Genomic DNA, 16,399 nt, shown 5'->3' on the forward strand with positions numbered 1-16,399 from the left:
ATGGGGCGCGCACACACACACACACACGCGCGCACACACACACACACACACACACACACACACACACACACACACACACACATTTTGGTTAACAACATACATAAGGAGTTGAACTCCTAAGATGCATGCTATGTCCCTTCCATTCTAACAGTTAAGTCTGCTTTCCCACAGTGGTTAAATCAATGTAGATGCTGGCTGCTCCTCGCCAGTACCTCATGTTGTCCTTTCCTGTCTGCTTATCTTTAAATCTTTACATCTGGCTCTACTCTGCCTTCTTCTGCTGGTTTACACACCTTAGTTAGCATCCTCTGAGTTTACTGACCATCTGTGGTGCTGCCCAGCTTCCTGCTCACTTTCCTGTGCTGTCTTTTCTTCTCACCAACTTACAGAACTAAACATTCTGACATACACCTGTGCTGGCCGATCTTACTCTGTGGCCTGACTTTTCATTCATTCAAAGAGGTCACTTAGAGAGAAGTGCTTTTAATGCAATACAATATATCATAAGTCTTTACTTTATAATTGCTTTCTATGTTTTGATACCACTGCACAGATAAGCACCAGGCCAGTGAGCAATGTGTCCTGTCTGTGTCACAGCTCTTAGCTCAAAACCACACTTCAAGTGAGTGGAGCTGTCTCAAAGCACAGAGCACCAGACAGTAGAAAAGGCTGCCAGACCCAGGGGACGAGTGTATTGGTCCAGTTCGGTACGGCACATGAGGCTCTGCACACAAGTGTGAGAAGTGTATTCTAAACACTGCTCGAGGACACCTACAGCCTCCACCTAAGCATGGGCATGGATCAGGCACACACGATTTACCCGTCTGCATAACATACACACGACTACCCACAGACCTAAATTTTTCACCCACCTTTCAAAACTCACGACATTAAACAGACAAAGGTAGCTTAGCAGGTAAAATCCTTGTCACAGAAAGTGGACAACCTGAATTAGATACACAGCACTTACAGAAAGGTACGAGAATCAACTCCACAAAGCTGTCCTCTGTCCCTCACCTGCACCAAGGATTACGTACCACCGTCCCCCAGACACATATGCACATAATACGTAAACTTTTTTAAAAGGCAGTGACAAAAACTAACTACATATGCTTTATGACCACCTCAGAAACCGTCCAGACCACCAAGGACTCACACTTCTAAAAAGCCACCCAGCATCTGAAGACATCACCTAACAGAAGTGTGTGCCATTGATGGGGTATGATGCAATGAATGACTGAGCCTATGCCAAAGAAGGGAGTCGGACACAGGCTTGGCGCTCACCGCTGAGTTGTGCTGCGCAGGCCTGCACAGAGAGCAGGACTGACGAGGGCTCACACACAGTCTAGCCATCAAGCACACCAGGTGAACACCCAAGAGGCACTGCCAGCCTGACAGAGCTCAGGATTAGATGAGCCCACACGAGCCTCCCTGCCACCAGGATGACCCTCATTGAAAAGGACTAAATTGTTCCTGGATCAAAAGAGAAGCCCGGGGGTTGGGGATTTAGCTCAGTGGTAGAGCGCTTGCCTACCAACCGCAAGGCCCTGGGTTCAGTCCCCAGCTCCGAAAAAAAGAAAAAGAAAAAAAAAAAGAGAAGCCTGAACCAAAAAATTCCCAAGAAGAAACTCAGGAATTGGCCCATTGCCAACCTTTATGACATGAAAAGACATTCAGCATAAAACAAATACTAATAAAAATGAAAAAGAGCAGAGGCAGACAAGGGGGAGAGGGAAAGGAGGGTGGGGAGGGGAAGAGAGGGAGAAGGGAAGGTGGGAAGGGGAACAGAGGGGGAAGGGAGGATAGGGGAGGGTAAAAGAGAAGAGGGGAAGAGACAAGGGAAGCAAGGAAAAGAGGCAGAAAAGGAGAGTGGAGAAAAGTGAATGGAGGGAGGGGGAAAGAACAGAGGGAAGGAAAGGGAACAAGAAGGAGTGAGAAAGGGAGGAGAAGGGAGGAAACACACACAAGGAACAACAGTAAGAACTAAGCTGGAGAAGTGAGGGAGAGCAGATGACTGATAAAGGGTAGGCCAACACAGGAAACACTGGTCAGCATCAGCAGGAAGCCACAGTGAGATAAAGGAGTCAGATAGCAAGCAGGCTGGACTGCCAGGCACTGCAGGAGGGCAGACCCCATGCCTTGACTCCTGGGAGACAGTCTTGAAGAACCCACAGTCTTTGGGAAGGCTCCAACCGGAACACGGGCCCACAGGGTACACACCTTGGCCTCACCACAACACACCCCAGTGACTAGCACCCCATCAAACCTGCTGAATCATTCCTGAAACAACAAAAGAAAAACTGAGGCAGGCAGCAGAGAAGTGAGGAGAAGAACGAAGGGCTGAGCTTTGCTAAGCATGACTTACTCAACAGCACCAAGCTGTGGCGAGCCCACAGCTGCTCCAGGCTCCACGAGGAGACACCATGAGCTTACCAAGTGTGTGTGACGTGGGCAAGCAAAGGAGGTGCTTCACACTCAGCCTATCTTTATGCCACCATCTCTACCGTTTTGTGGTTTTTCTCTCCAGCAGACTCAGAGGCCTCGCTTCTCACCCTCAAAGCTCCCTGTGCCTTTTCTTTGTACCTCATGCCATTAAGTATGTTCCTCCACACAGGACTCCATCAAGAATCACCACTGTGGCCTGGCACTGTCCTTCCTCACTCCTCATTCCCCTCCGACCTACCTCTGGGTCAACACTCCACAGACACCTCACCCCAAGTTCACCAAGAGCCTCCAGGTGGTCAAAGTCTTACTGCCCCGAGCACCAAGCTGAGGCCTCCATCCTGGGATTGTCTGGCCTCTCCAGCTCCTCCTCATGAGACACCTGCTTTTACCCCTCCATCACTACCATCATCTCTTACCGAGGCCATCAACATTCCACCCGTGCCCTAACTGATCTCTCCACTTCCACAAAGCCTCGGTGCAAACAACAGTGAAAATGAACTCCATACACCTTATGGCCCCCGCCACCTCAAAGCTCCTCTTCCAGTGCTTCCTCACTACTGAAAAATGGTGCCTGGTCTGTCCACCTCTTAGCTAGTTCATCTCCAGAAGCTCACTCTGCTCCAATCAACAGTGTCTTTCTCGCTGTTCCCCAAATAAGCATAACCCTGTTCCAAGCCTCAGTTCAGGACAGTCCTCGCTACTGAGAAGAGTCTTCCCTCGAACCCTCAGGCAGCTGGCCAAATCTCTCAGCTCATAGGGTACTTCCTTTAACAAACCCCTCAGCCCCCCCAATGCTCAGACCTCAGTGTCCTGTTCTCTTCCCTTCTCAGCAGTCTCTGAATCTGTTCCCTACTTGTTAACTCAGTCTGTCAGGCGGACCCGAGAGAACAGGGATCTGTCCATCTCATGCCTTCGGCATCTCTAGTCGGTGCCTTGTAAATAGCAGTACCTCAAAAATTACTAAAAGCATAATAATGGTATGAGCTAAAACGACATTAAAATGCGAACGGTAAACACTATACTGTGCATGGCTGTCAAGAAAGGCCTAATATAGAACATAGGAACAGAAGAATCAGGTCACAAAAATGCATGCATAACAACTGTGTTTTTGGGTTAATATGTAACATACACCCACCCAGCACAGAAAAGGTCTGAGTAGCAATGTGTTTCTGGTGGTACAACCATCTTCAATGGGTACAGCAATCAGCAGGGAAGAGAGGTTCCAGTTTGAACCTGGCAGTCCTCTTCAAAGAGGCTCTTGATTCTTATTTGATCCTCCAACCTGTCTTCCATAACAGGGGTGGGAGTGGGGGAGCTAACATACAGAGGTGAGTTTCTCCTAAGAATTGCTGGTGCCCAGGGTGGGGCACCCTTGACTCCTCTCCTCTCCTCCAAGTTTTCCAAGGATAACTCAAGTGTTCTTTTAGTTTCTACTGTGGCTTTAGTGAGCCAGGTGATCTAACCCAGGGGTAAGTTAGAGCAGCCCCTAGCACATCAGGCTGAGCAGCCACACTGATGGGCTCCTTACTCCATTGCCCAATGCTTTCTCGATGAGGGTTCTGAGGTGCTCAGCACTGCATTAAGTGAGCAGAGAATACCTGTGTCCGCCTAGACCCAGCACAAGTAGGACCCAGAGTGCAAAGCTGAAGCTGGGGCTGGGAGCAGTGTAGTGGCTGCTCTCGCTCACACCTACATTTGCTTCCTAGCACCCACAGGGTGGCTCACAACCATCTGTATCTCCAGAGCCACAGAGTGTGATGGTCTCTTCACACACACAATGCGTCAGGGCAAAACTCTCGTGACATAAAATAAAAGTGAATCTTTTTTTAAAGATGGAAGCAGTACAAATATTAGACAACGGAAGATGCTAATTTCAAACACTTAAGTATCACTATCCTCATTTATGAAATAAAAACACATAGCAGGTTCTCTGGTGTGCTTGAAGAATGGATTATTAAAACCTTACTGGAAATTATCTTTATATAAAAGGTTTGGTTAATAACAACTAAAACACGTAACAGAAATGACTCTTAAATAACTGGAGACAAGAAGCCTATATTTTGTTCAACAGTTCAACAATGAAATTCTAACATTCACACTAACAAGGAACCCATGATACCCGGACAGGAGATCTGTCACCACAGCCAAGGGCTGTCAGGGAACATGGAGATGACTCTACTAGGCCCGCTCTTCCACTCCTGCTTCACTCCAGCTCATGGAACGTTCGCTCCTTCAGAAACGGGAAGCAGGCTGCGTTCCCTGTTCTTTCAACTTTCTCTGAGCCGTGATGAAGGCAGGTGTGTGAATGTGCTTCTTCTCCCATGTGTTCTGTCTGAAGAAGGTCCTTGCAGCTTTCTGAATAAGAACCCCGCCTGGCAACAGAACAGGCTTCCCCTCTGGGGCAGCTTCAGGCTACTGCCTGCCCTCCTCCAGAGTACAAGATGAGAGGCTCACTCCACCCTTGGCCTTCTGACTGCGCTACAGTCTCCTTCAGAGCGGCACAAGACAAAGTCCCCTCACTCAGCAGTCTCGGTGCTCCAGTGCTGCTTGCTCTAGCCACGGGCTCCCCTGTGGGGTTCCTCTGCCCAACCTCTTCTCCTCGGCTCACCTACCCATCTCTTCCTACACCTCCGTCTCATGCATAGAAACTTTCTTCTTCACAAACACCTTTGGAATTACAATAAAATAAAGAAAACTGCCCCAGCTCATCTCACTCTGACCCACCACAGCCCACGCACGATTCTGTTGTTTCGTTCCCTCTGCAGATGAGGTCTTGAGCATCCCTGGCCTCACACTCTCCCTTGCTGAAGATGACCCCGAACTTCTGAATCTTCTATCTGCAAGGACTCCGAGTATTTAAGGTGTAAGCCATCACACCCAGATACTGTGTGCTGGGGACCAAACCCAGGGCCCTGTGTGTGCGAGGTAAACACTGAACAACCGAACCTCAGGCAGCCCCACCCGCGGTCTCAGAGCAGACAGACTGTCCATGCTGCTGGCACACACTTGTTTCTGACTTCACAGGTCAACAGCACTAGGAACCTTGAGTCACACTTTAGGGGCTTTCATAAAACCTCACCAGGGTTTCATAATTAGGAGCATCCAGTAGGCTAGTGGCAGGGAGATGGGTCAGAAGCTAAGTTACGACACTTGGTTTCAGAGTTCTGCTGCCTTTAGCCTCGAGGCCAGGGAGAGGAGAGTGGAAGAGAAGACTACCTCCATGCTCCTCCTCAGAAGACATCAAAATCATCAGAACACATCAGAACACGCCTCCGCACCGGACAGAACACGCCTCCGCACCCAACCCTACCAATCTTACTTTTTTTTTTTCTTTTCTTTTTTTTCGGAGCTGGGGACCGAACCCAGGGCCTTGTGCTTGCTAGGCAAGTGCTCTACCACTGAGCTAACTCCCCAACCCCCACTCTTACTTTTAAAAGGCCTTCCTATATATAACATTCAAGTTTTAAAAACTGCATTCAGTATCATCTATATACTTACTAAAATAAGAAAAAGACTCTAGAGAGCTTCATCATATTCCCTGTATCCAAAGTTCCCCAAAATAAACCTAAGTGGGGTGAAAACAGCAAGCCTGCGTCTCCAGTCAAGGCACACTAGTTACAACACACCTGTACATTGAGCATCTTCGCCTGCATACATGCTAGATCCAATACATGTGTCCAATCCACAGGTCACAGGAGCAGACATTCCAAACAGAGTCAGTAGATCTCAGACTCAGGTCACGTGACTGAAGAATGCCAGCTTCTCCAGGCAGCTTCCCTCTCCACCTCAGCCCACTGCCCACAGGGATCAGCTTCTCAACTGTGGAATCCACCACTATCCAAAGTCCCTCAGCTACTGAAAAGGGTGGAGTGTTTTATTCCAACCACACCTGACTGCTCTTCAGCTTCTCCAAACTGGATCTGTACCCTAAAGCTCCTTAACCTCCGGTAACTTAGGACCTGGACTAAAAGATAACTCCATTTCCAATGCTAAACAGGCACAAAAGCTTAGCATAAAACCAAGAACTCATGACCCTGGAGAAGATGGTATTCAGTATTCACTCTTAAGTGTGGGGCTGCAGTGAGACCAGAGGCTACAGGGATGATGAAAACGTTCTGGAAATTGACATGGTGGTCACTGCACAACTTTGTGGTTACAGTGAAAGTCACTGAACAGCACACTTCACAAACAAAACTGAGGGGGACTGACAGTAAGAATCACAGCTACAACGTAACAGCACAGCTTTATCTAGCTTCCCCAACTGCCCCACACCCCAACTCTGAAAGCAATAGTAGCCTTTCCAGAGCAATCTTCAAAGATCACTGGACACAATCACCTCCAGCTGCAGGAGGCTGGGCAGCCCAGTGTCTTACGTAACTCACCTGACCAGCACAGAGCCAAGAGCAGAGAGCCGTGTGCACCAGCTCTGCGTCTGCACTGAGCCACTCAGCTCAGACTCTGAACCGATTACCCGGGGTCTATGAGTCTGAAATGCTTCACATGCTAATTTATCATCTAAACAGTAACACCAATTACAAACATATCCTAACACAAAAATTCATTGTTCGAGTTTGTGCTTTGTGATTATACTTGCCTTGGCACCCAAGAGTGTCATTTAAATTCTTGTTGGGCTAATGAGAAAAATCACAGAAGTGAATTTAAAACTAAATGATGTATTTGTACCAGGATCTAACATTTACAGAAATGCTATGAAAAAGCCAGTTTCTCACGAGGTAGAAAACTGTACAGCACAGGACAGCACCACCTGCCAAGTTCCAGAGGAACTGAGAAGACCCAGCCTGTAAGGAACTCCAGAGACAGTTTGATTTAGCACGGCCTCATCCATCCCATCCACCAGCAAATTCAAGTCCACTTTGTCAGCTCTGAAGTCTCAGTGAGTGTCAAATATCTGAAACTGTATTAATAGTAAAAATTACAATTAAAATACAACCGCAAAGCGGAGCTCCAAAACGTAAAGAATGTGGTTGTATGTGTTCCCCTCACGCATCCGTCCAGATGAGCACTTACTGAGCAGTGGCACAGCCACACGCTCTGCTCGGCACCACACCCTGACGTAACAAGTAGCTACGCCCGAGGCAGGAGGAGGACAGCAGCTACCACCCTATAACCAGAGCCCTCAGAATCCACCCAGACTCTGTAAGCATTGCCCTCTGACCCTCTTGCCAGTCCTCGAAGTCAACCCAGCCTGAAATGAGCAGTAGTTTCCCTGGCCTGATCTCCTCTACAGTGAGGCAGACCCTGCTAGCACTGTAACTGATCCCGTCTGCCTGTGCCTCTGAAGACTTGACAGAAGCTGCTCTTCAGTTCTAGGAACTGTGTGCCCCCCCCCCCTTGTCACAGGTCTGACCTGACATGATCAGATGGTGTCCCTCTCATAGCCTGGCTCTGTTCCTGTTGCTCATACGAACATTTCATGATTCTATTTAACCAGAGCAGCCTGCCCAGACTCAGAAACCACCACTACTCCTTGTCACAAAGCTATCAACACAAACCTCCTTCAAGGCTAACTGACTTCCCAGGCCCTCAAAGCCAACACATCTCCACGGCCTTCCCGACTAGAACACTATGTGTTCCAGATGAGCTCACATTCAGGAAGCTTCCAGAGTCCTACATGAATCCCCAAACTGTGATTTCAAACTCCAAAGCTAACATTATATAATAGACCAGCAAAGTCAATCACTGAAAACTGCAACCCTAAAGCTGTAACTTTTTAAAAATATGCAAAGAAAAAATTAAAAATACAAAAGTACTGAAAACTATATGCCTACACACAAAACGATTATAGAAATTTTAGCAGAATAAAGCAGTTTGTATTTAAGCGTATAAATGAAACATAGTAATTCCAGGGTCTCACGGTCCTTTTTAAAAACAAAACTAAATAAACACAGAACCAAACTCTAAACACAGTCAGGAAAGATGCTGACAATGTAAGGGGTCTTCTCCTGTGAAAACACTAGACGTGCAGTCGGGTTCCTCTGGCTGTTGGCAGCTTGGCATGCATCATCTGTAGCTGCTCTGCTGGCTTCTCTCACAGAGTTTAAAGCACTAACAGCGCCTTAGGAACCAGAGGCCCAGCTCAGTGGTTTAGAGGGCACTCACTGCTTGCAGAGCTTGGGCTGGATTCCCAGCACCACATGGTGGTTCACAAATACAGCTAAATCCAGTTCCACAGGAGTCATTCCCCTCCTCTGGCCTCCTAAGGGACCAGGGACAGACAGACAGACAGACAGACATTCATTCATTCATATAAAATAAATCTTTTTTAAATGTATCTTTCCCAGAAAACCTTGACACTGCCTCCACCATGTGATGCCACTTTAAGAACTGAGTTAGAACAAGGAGGAACTATTTGCTCACTCCAGAAAACTTTGTACTAGAAGAAGAAACAGAATATTAACTAAGTTCAAAAACAGTAGCACAGTTATGAGACTTAAACTCTGCATTACAAAAATCTGTTGGTGCCAGTGAGTCCCTCTGTGGAGCAGCGTCGTCTGAGACGCAGCTCTAAGGCACAGGAAAGCAACAGTTACGTTTTAAATCAAAGGGCTAATTGATGACTAAACAAAGGCAATTCCGCACTGGATGGCACACCCAGAGCAGGAGCACCTGTAATTATGAAGGAGTCATTTGCCAGCAGAAGCTTGCATTAGCATAATTATTTCTGGTTCTAGACTTTAAATATTAACTCAGAATGCAGGAACCCTGCAATAACAGTTCATCTGATAAAACACCAACTACCACACACTGGCCTCCAGTAAAATGCACACTCCAGTAGGATGAGGTGGGGCATGCCTGCTATCCCAAATACTGAGCAGGCTGAGGCAGGCACAGCTTGAGTTAAGCCAGCGTGGGCTACAAAGTACCCCCTCTAGGTAAAGTAACAAATACAAGTGCGCCGTGGTCTTTGCAACTGCCATCCTGGAAGTATAAGCCAGGCCCGGGCACCAAGTTCACATAAGCACGGATTTTGCTTTCCATGTTCCCTCTTCATTATCTGGAGGCTGTGACTACTCATCTCTAAGAGGCAAAGTGACCATGTGGTGACACATGCCTGTAATTCAGGAGGCTGAGGGAGGAGGACTGACAAACATGTGAAGCCAGCCTGGACCACAGAGCCAAGTACCAGGTCAAACAAGGCTACACAACAAGACTGTTTCAAAGCAAATAAAAACAAAAGTAATTTTTTTTTAAGGAGCCAATGTAGTGGCTCAGCAGGTAAAGCTCCTGCCACAGGCCTAGCAACCTGACCTAGGACTCTAGAACCTACATGGTGAGAGCAGAGAACCGCTTCCTCAGTCATCTACACACATACATGCATACACACATACTGTCAAATAATGACAGACAAACAGACAGTCAGTCAAACAGTCAGTCAGTCAGTCAGTCAGTCAGTTTCTGGAGAAATGGTTCTACCCACAAAATGCTTGCTGAGGCTGAGTTCAGCCCTTCGGCACACATGTAAAAGGCGAGGCACACAGCACACAGCTGCAATCCTAACACTGGAAAAGAAGAGACAGAAGGACGCCTGGAGCTTGATAGCCAGCTTGTCTAGCTCCGCATGTTTAGGGAGAGACACGGTCTCAAAAAGTAATGTGGAAAGAAACTGAGGAAGATACTAGTCAGGCATCTGGCCTCCACATATATATACATGTATGTGTGCTCTCAGACATACATGTGTACATACACACAAACATACAATATGCATAGACATCAAACACTAAAGCAAACCTATTTCCCTAAGAGATGAATGGTACTAAAATAAAATCGTTTTGCAAGACTTAAAAGAAGAAATGAATTTTTAAAGTCAAATAATTCTATACAACAGAAACTGCTAGGTCTTGAGAGTCCAACTGGAAAATGGTCACCACCTGTAGTTCCTGTACTTGGGACATGGAGGCAGGATAGAGTCCCAGATTCAGAGTTCAAAATCATCCTTATAAATATGAGATCCTACCTCAGAAACAAAGTGGGGTGGGGACACTAAGAGGGAAGGAAGAAGGGGAATAATAAAAATAACAACAGAACACTGGATGATACAGAGCCAGTTCTTCAGGACAGAGAAGGAAAAGAATGTAAGCTCCGACTCCCGCTGCCGGAGCGCACTCGCCAGCCACTTACTCCCCAGCTCAAGGGCTCTAAGACACAATCCAACATCTCCTCCATCCATCACGCTCCATGGAAAGGAACCCACAGCCTACAACCAATTACCAGTAAACCCTGATTCCTGACGAAGTCACCAGCAGTGCTTCCTGTGTGGGCCTCAAGTCTCAGGAGCTATACCTGGCCAAGAAAGCAAATCTAAAATTGATTTGCTTCTAGATAAAACATTTCATTTCTTCTCAGTTGCAAATAACTTTTAAGAAGGAAAGGAAACTCTACAGCCCGATGGGTTAGGAAAAGAAGAAATAAGCTGGGTGTGGTGGCACATATTTAATCCCAGCACTCGGGAGGCAGAATCAAGCAGATCTCTGAGTTCAAGGTCAGGCTGGTCTACAAACAGAGTTCCAGGGTGGCCAGAGCTACACAAATGTCTAGGGAAGAAAAAAAAAGATCAAGTTAAATAAAGTAGCTAAACTAAGCCAAAGACACCTCCTCATCTCCTCAGTGCCTTCTTCCCCTCAGTATGGGCAACACCATCAAAGAGTGGGCTATGAACTCACAACACTGGGCCTCCACCCACTCATTCTCCAACCCCAACTACACTGGAGAGGTTTGCGGCCTCCACTGTTGTCACTCAGTTTGAGGTCTTACAGTCAATGCCAAGACAAGGAACAGGATGCAGTTCAGGGGCACTGCACTTGGCTTGGCACATGCAAGTTCTGGGGTCATCTCCCCAACACTGTGAAAACAGAACAAAGTTCTTGGCATAAATAACCAACTCCAGAAAGACAGCTCGGTGGGCTAGAGAGGTGGACCAGTCAGTCGAGTGCTTGCAGCACACCCAGGAGCCTGCCACAAGTCTATCAGCCTGGATTCAACCCGGGAACCCACACAGTGAGACAAAAGCTGACTCCCAAAAGCTGTCCTGTGATCTCCATATGGGCACTGTGGGTGTGCACACACCGAACAAAATAAAATAATTATTAGAAAAGAGCTCGGCTTCATCAAGGGGTGCTTATGATCTCTATGCCAGGGGCTCAATAACCACCAACCTACTCTACCTGACAAACTTCAGGCCAGTAAGGAATCCTGTCTCAAAACCAGGATGATGACTAAACAATTATCCCTAAGCTGGCCGTGGGGCTGGGGGTGCACATACGTGCACACATTACACACCACATGCACACATTACACAGCAGAAATGAAGTCTAAGACACTAAGCTCAGAAGCAATCTGTGCAGAACAAGAGCTGCCTTGACTAAATTACCAGACCTTTCTACATGCACTGCCTCATCTCTGACAGGAAGTACTGTCCACCTCACATTACAAGGTTTAGAAATCATTTGGGTTCAGTCACTAGCAAAGACTGGTTCTCAGTAAACAGCAACACCTGAGTCTAGACAGCCTTAACTCCCTGTGGAGGAAACACACAGTATGAAAGTGGGTTTCTCAAACCACAAATGTTAAAAAAGCATACTTGAGTAAAGGAATTTCTCAAAAGTCAAATGAGTCACACATTATCCCCAGGAGTTCAACTGTGAGGAGGGTGTGGGATGGAAGAACATGGAGACTGGGTAGGTACACAGGCTACACAGAGTGAGATGGAAACCCAACCTCACTACACACTCAGCTGCTCCCAGGCCACAGCCATTTCTAGCATGAGCCTCTTGTTCCAGGAAGGCGGATCTAGAGAAAAGCAGTCTTTGTACAAAAAGCTTCTCAACAAACCGACTACCTCACAGGGCTCCCGGCCAGATCATGGCCATCTGGTCCACTCTAGAAGGACAATGGGATCTTAATACCGACAGTACTCACATCACAGCCAGCACAGTGACCTCATGGGCAGGTAGACAACAGGATTCCCCTCACCTGGGAACACAAAGCCCCAGTGAGAGGTACATCCATCCAACTGGTTTGCCTTCAGATTTTGGGATCACCAAGAAGGAAAGAACAACTCAGGAAATGCCCGACAGCTAAACCAAAGAAGTGGGTGCCTACATGACACCTCTGACCAGTTCTTGTTCCCTGCAGTCTAAACCAGGTTCTCAACACAACAGGGACAGGTCACCACAGGTACCCTAGAATTAAATGCTCCCACCTAAGCCTTCCATCAGAGAGAGAGAGAGAGAGAGAGAGAGAGCGCAAGCACGAGCGAGCACGAACACACACTGCAGGCCTAGGCCCCTGCCAGCTGTCCATCACCCTCAGCAACATGTTCCCGTCTATGCTTGATGTTGCCACACTCCTGCACACAACAGTCGACCTTTCTCTTCTAGGCTTTCAGTGTCGTACTTCAGCTGTCTGAAGGGGGTCAACAACAGCAGCCCCAGCACTGGAGACAGCACCCTGTCAGTCACATGCTCGATCAACACTGCTGGACATGGTGGCTCATGCCTGTGATCAACGGCAACAGGCTAGGGCAGAAGACCCAAACCTGAGCACTGTAGCAGGACCTAGTCTGCAGGCACATACAGAAAGTACTTGACTCATGTTTTATAACACAGCTAATAAGTTAGAAAGTGGAGCATGTAAATAATTTAGACTTAGAAGCAAATGAATATGGGAAAGAATTTGCCTAAAAGTTCCATAAAAGTTTAAAGCACCAATGTAAATGTATGTAGCAGCTAAGTCTCAGACTTGGCCACAGCAGTCACTCTCAGGTAGTCTGTGACATCAACCATCCCTAGCCCACACGTACAGTGCCTATTCCTGTGGAAGGGAACTAGAGAGCAGGCCTAACTTTATGTTCTGTGACAATTATAAACCAGAGCTAAAGCATAAAAATGTGGGGTCAAATCTGTGTCTCAGGGAGCATCAAGAAACACTAAGTTCTCTATAATTCCTAACCTAGGAGAGAATTCCTGCAAAGCTTCAGAAGTCTGCAGGACTGTTGACAAGAGACAGTCCATGACTAAGATGAATTTTTAGCATATTCACTCTGTTTTTGGGTCCAAAATATATGAAATCCTGAATGGGTAAAGCATGCTAGTTAGAGGCGTCTAAGCTGCTGTTGACCACGGTGAAGCTGCTCTTCCTGCAGAGCAAAGACCCCCCACCCACCCACAACCCCATGCAAGTGAGCACAGCACACACCTCAAAGAGCTGCTCCTTGAGACAAAGCAGGAAGCTTAAGGTTCTGGTGAGCATTAAAACTACAGCTTGTCAAAGTGGAGAGATTCCTGCCCACGACCTCCCACCACTCCATGCAAAGAGTGAAGATGAAGAAACTTCACTGCTCCCTCTCACATCTGTCAACAGGGAGGACGGAACTGCACTTGAAGCTACTTAGAAGTAAACAGTGAACCAAGCACACACTTATGCTAGCGTAGCCGTGACCACATGTGAATTAAAGGAACACAGTTCACAAACTGATACACAGCGACCCAGTTCTCATCATCACAGTAATCAACGCCACCCGCATTATACTGAAATGGTTAATATCCAGTTTTTATCACCACTAATAGCTATTACCCTACCTTAAATACTTAGATTTCAAACTAAAAGTTTAGTGAGCAAAACAATGCACTACTAATATTAAGGTTCCCAAATTACAATTAAGCAGAAAGGAAAAGTCCGACCATGAGATAAACTTTCCTTCTATCTACTCCATGCCTACTCTTTATCTGGATGTAGAAGTATGTGGCCTGCAATCCGGCCTGCGGTGCTAATAATTCCTATTAGAAAGGCAAAGCAGTCAGTATTTGAACAAATCTCTTTCATCACCAAAGGCCTGATAAGCCCGTCCTCAACTCTACAGACTTCAAATTTCCAGAGCACCGTGTTCTGTCAAGCACTGGGACTGTAAAGCTCATGCTGCCCTGAGATCCAGAGAGATAAACCACCAAATGCAAGATGTGAGGGCCAAGAAAACACAACCACCCCTCATGCTGCTTTAGTGGAGTCACGTGCACACGTTTCAGCTATCAGTGCAAGCCAAGCACACCGAACTGGCCAAGACACAAGCTAGTTTGTGCCAACTCAAGATTAAGAATTCTTTTCATTGACAGGTTCTTTGTTCCATCGTTGAACTTAAAGCTAGTATAAAGTACTTCTATGTAAAACATTCTAAGGAGTCCAACCATAAGATAATACACCCTTAAAGATTGAAATGTATCTACCTCGTTAGTGTTCCAGCGGTGCCTCTCTTTGGGTAAACTTGAACATTTCGGCAGACATTCAAGCAGCTTTTTCGGTAAAAAGATTTTTACATGACTACTATTGCTGTTCCCATGATCATCTATAAAGAAGAAAACAATACATTCAGAGAAAGAAAGAGAAAGCCTCCTTTTACACTGACAAGGTCAGAAGCAACGGCTCTGTTGGGGCTGAGACCAAGGGCACAGAAGGCCTCTACTCCTCTAAGTTCCTCATCCACACTCTTGGATGGACAGCAGCAGTCAGCTGCCTGTAAGGCTCAGAAACACACTGAGCTTTAGCCATCACAAGCGAGCAGATGGGAAGGACCCCAACAGCTCCCAGAACCAGAATGATACTTTAAAGGCTCTTCCAGTCTGTCAAAAAAAAAAAAAAAAAAACCCTCAAAAGTACAAAATGACTTAACCTCACAAAACCCAGAAACTATGCTTGCTAACCAAGTTTAAAGTTTCATGGTTTTGAAGTTCAAAGAAATATAATTACATGTGACTTTAATTCACAAACTAAATGTTTCTTAGTCCTCTAGAATACAAATCAGATTTACCTTTTCTAAAGGAGATCACAAACTCTCCTAAAGAATTTAAGCCTGTAGTTGACTAACAGGTAATACTCTCAGCTCCACCTAAAACTCCATCACCTGAAGTTGATTCCCATGTACACATCTGCAGAATTAATGCAGTTCATCAAATGTAGCTCCTTCAAGTTGAGTCAGAGAATTCACTGCATTAGACTAGACAGCAGGCCCGACTACCTGATGCTTCCTTCTCAGATCCTCTCTTCACATAGCATTTGCCTCCATCATTCATCTACACATCACTTACTTTTCCACTCCTGAGAAGCAATCTCTTCCCAACCCCTTCCCTGCCTCCAAAGTCATTGCCAATTGTGGCAAATGCCAGTCAGTTGCAAATTGCCCACTCCAATTTGTTATGCTAACTGAAATCTCCAGGCTACACCTAAGGGGCCATACAGTGAGTCCTGGGGACTGCTTAGCACAACCTTCTCAGGCTGCTCCAGTCTTGGGCTCATCAGCATTCATGACATCAGTAAGACAGTAAGAACACACACCCCCGCCCCCGAGTCTGAAGCCCATACCTGTGCAGGTTCTGCTTCCCTCTGTGTGTGTGACCTTAGGTAAGTTACTTAGTATCTCTAGGTTTCCCACGGCACCCATCAGGGAAGTAGGGATCTTTCTCTCTCCAGTGCCAGTTTCTGTAAAATTCAGGGCCCTTCAGCAGCAGTTTGCCTTACAAACCAGCACCCCACAGGTCTCCAGGCACCGTCTAATGATACGAACAGTGAAATATGCCACTCATCTATCCAGTTATCTCTGCGCTTCTACTTAAAACTGTCTTTTGGGGGCTGGAGAGATGGCTCAGTGGTTAAGAGCACTGACTGCTCTTCTAGAGGTCCTGAGTTCAATTCCCAGCAACCACATGGTGGCTCACAACCATCTGTGATGGGATCTGATGCCCTCTTCTGGTGTGTCTGACAGCGACAGTGTGCTCTTACATAATAAATAAATAAATCTTAAAACTGTCTTTTGAGGGGTAAATAAAACAACAACAAAACTTTTCTAAGTTCACAATATTTTTTCCCAAACATTTCTCCTCTGATTAGCATGTTTCTTCTTCTCATGGATAAGGTCAGAAGAAATAAATACTGAGCACGAGATTAG

At 46.5% G+C, this 16,399-nt stretch overlaps 1 protein-coding gene across 21 annotated transcripts in view; it reads right to left on the reverse strand.

The window, feature by feature from the left end:
* Positions 1 to 16,399, reverse strand: part of Camta1 (calmodulin binding transcription activator 1) — an 847,864-nt gene that overhangs the window by 800,551 nt on the left and 30,914 nt on the right. For 17 of the 21 annotated variants that reach the window (XR_010066428.1, XR_010066435.1, XR_010066434.1 and 14 more), the window contains one exon: positions 14,685 to 14,803. The exons of 3 other annotated variants lie outside the window; for them this stretch is intronic. Coding sequence is in view for 10 of the 18 variants with exons in the window: in XM_063288086.1 (XP_063144156.1) it covers positions 14,685 to 14,803 (119 nt within the window). In the remaining 8 variants the exon portion in view is untranslated. Of the gene's footprint in view, positions 1 to 14,684; positions 14,806 to 16,399 lie in introns of those variants that run through there. One more of the 21 variants, XR_010066433.1, reaches the window with a different exon arrangement.

This window comes from Rattus norvegicus, chromosome 5, assembly GCF_036323735.1.
Source record: "Rattus norvegicus strain BN/NHsdMcwi chromosome 5, GRCr8, whole genome shotgun sequence".
NCBI classification, from domain to species: domain Eukaryota; kingdom Metazoa; phylum Chordata; class Mammalia; order Rodentia; family Muridae; genus Rattus; species Rattus norvegicus.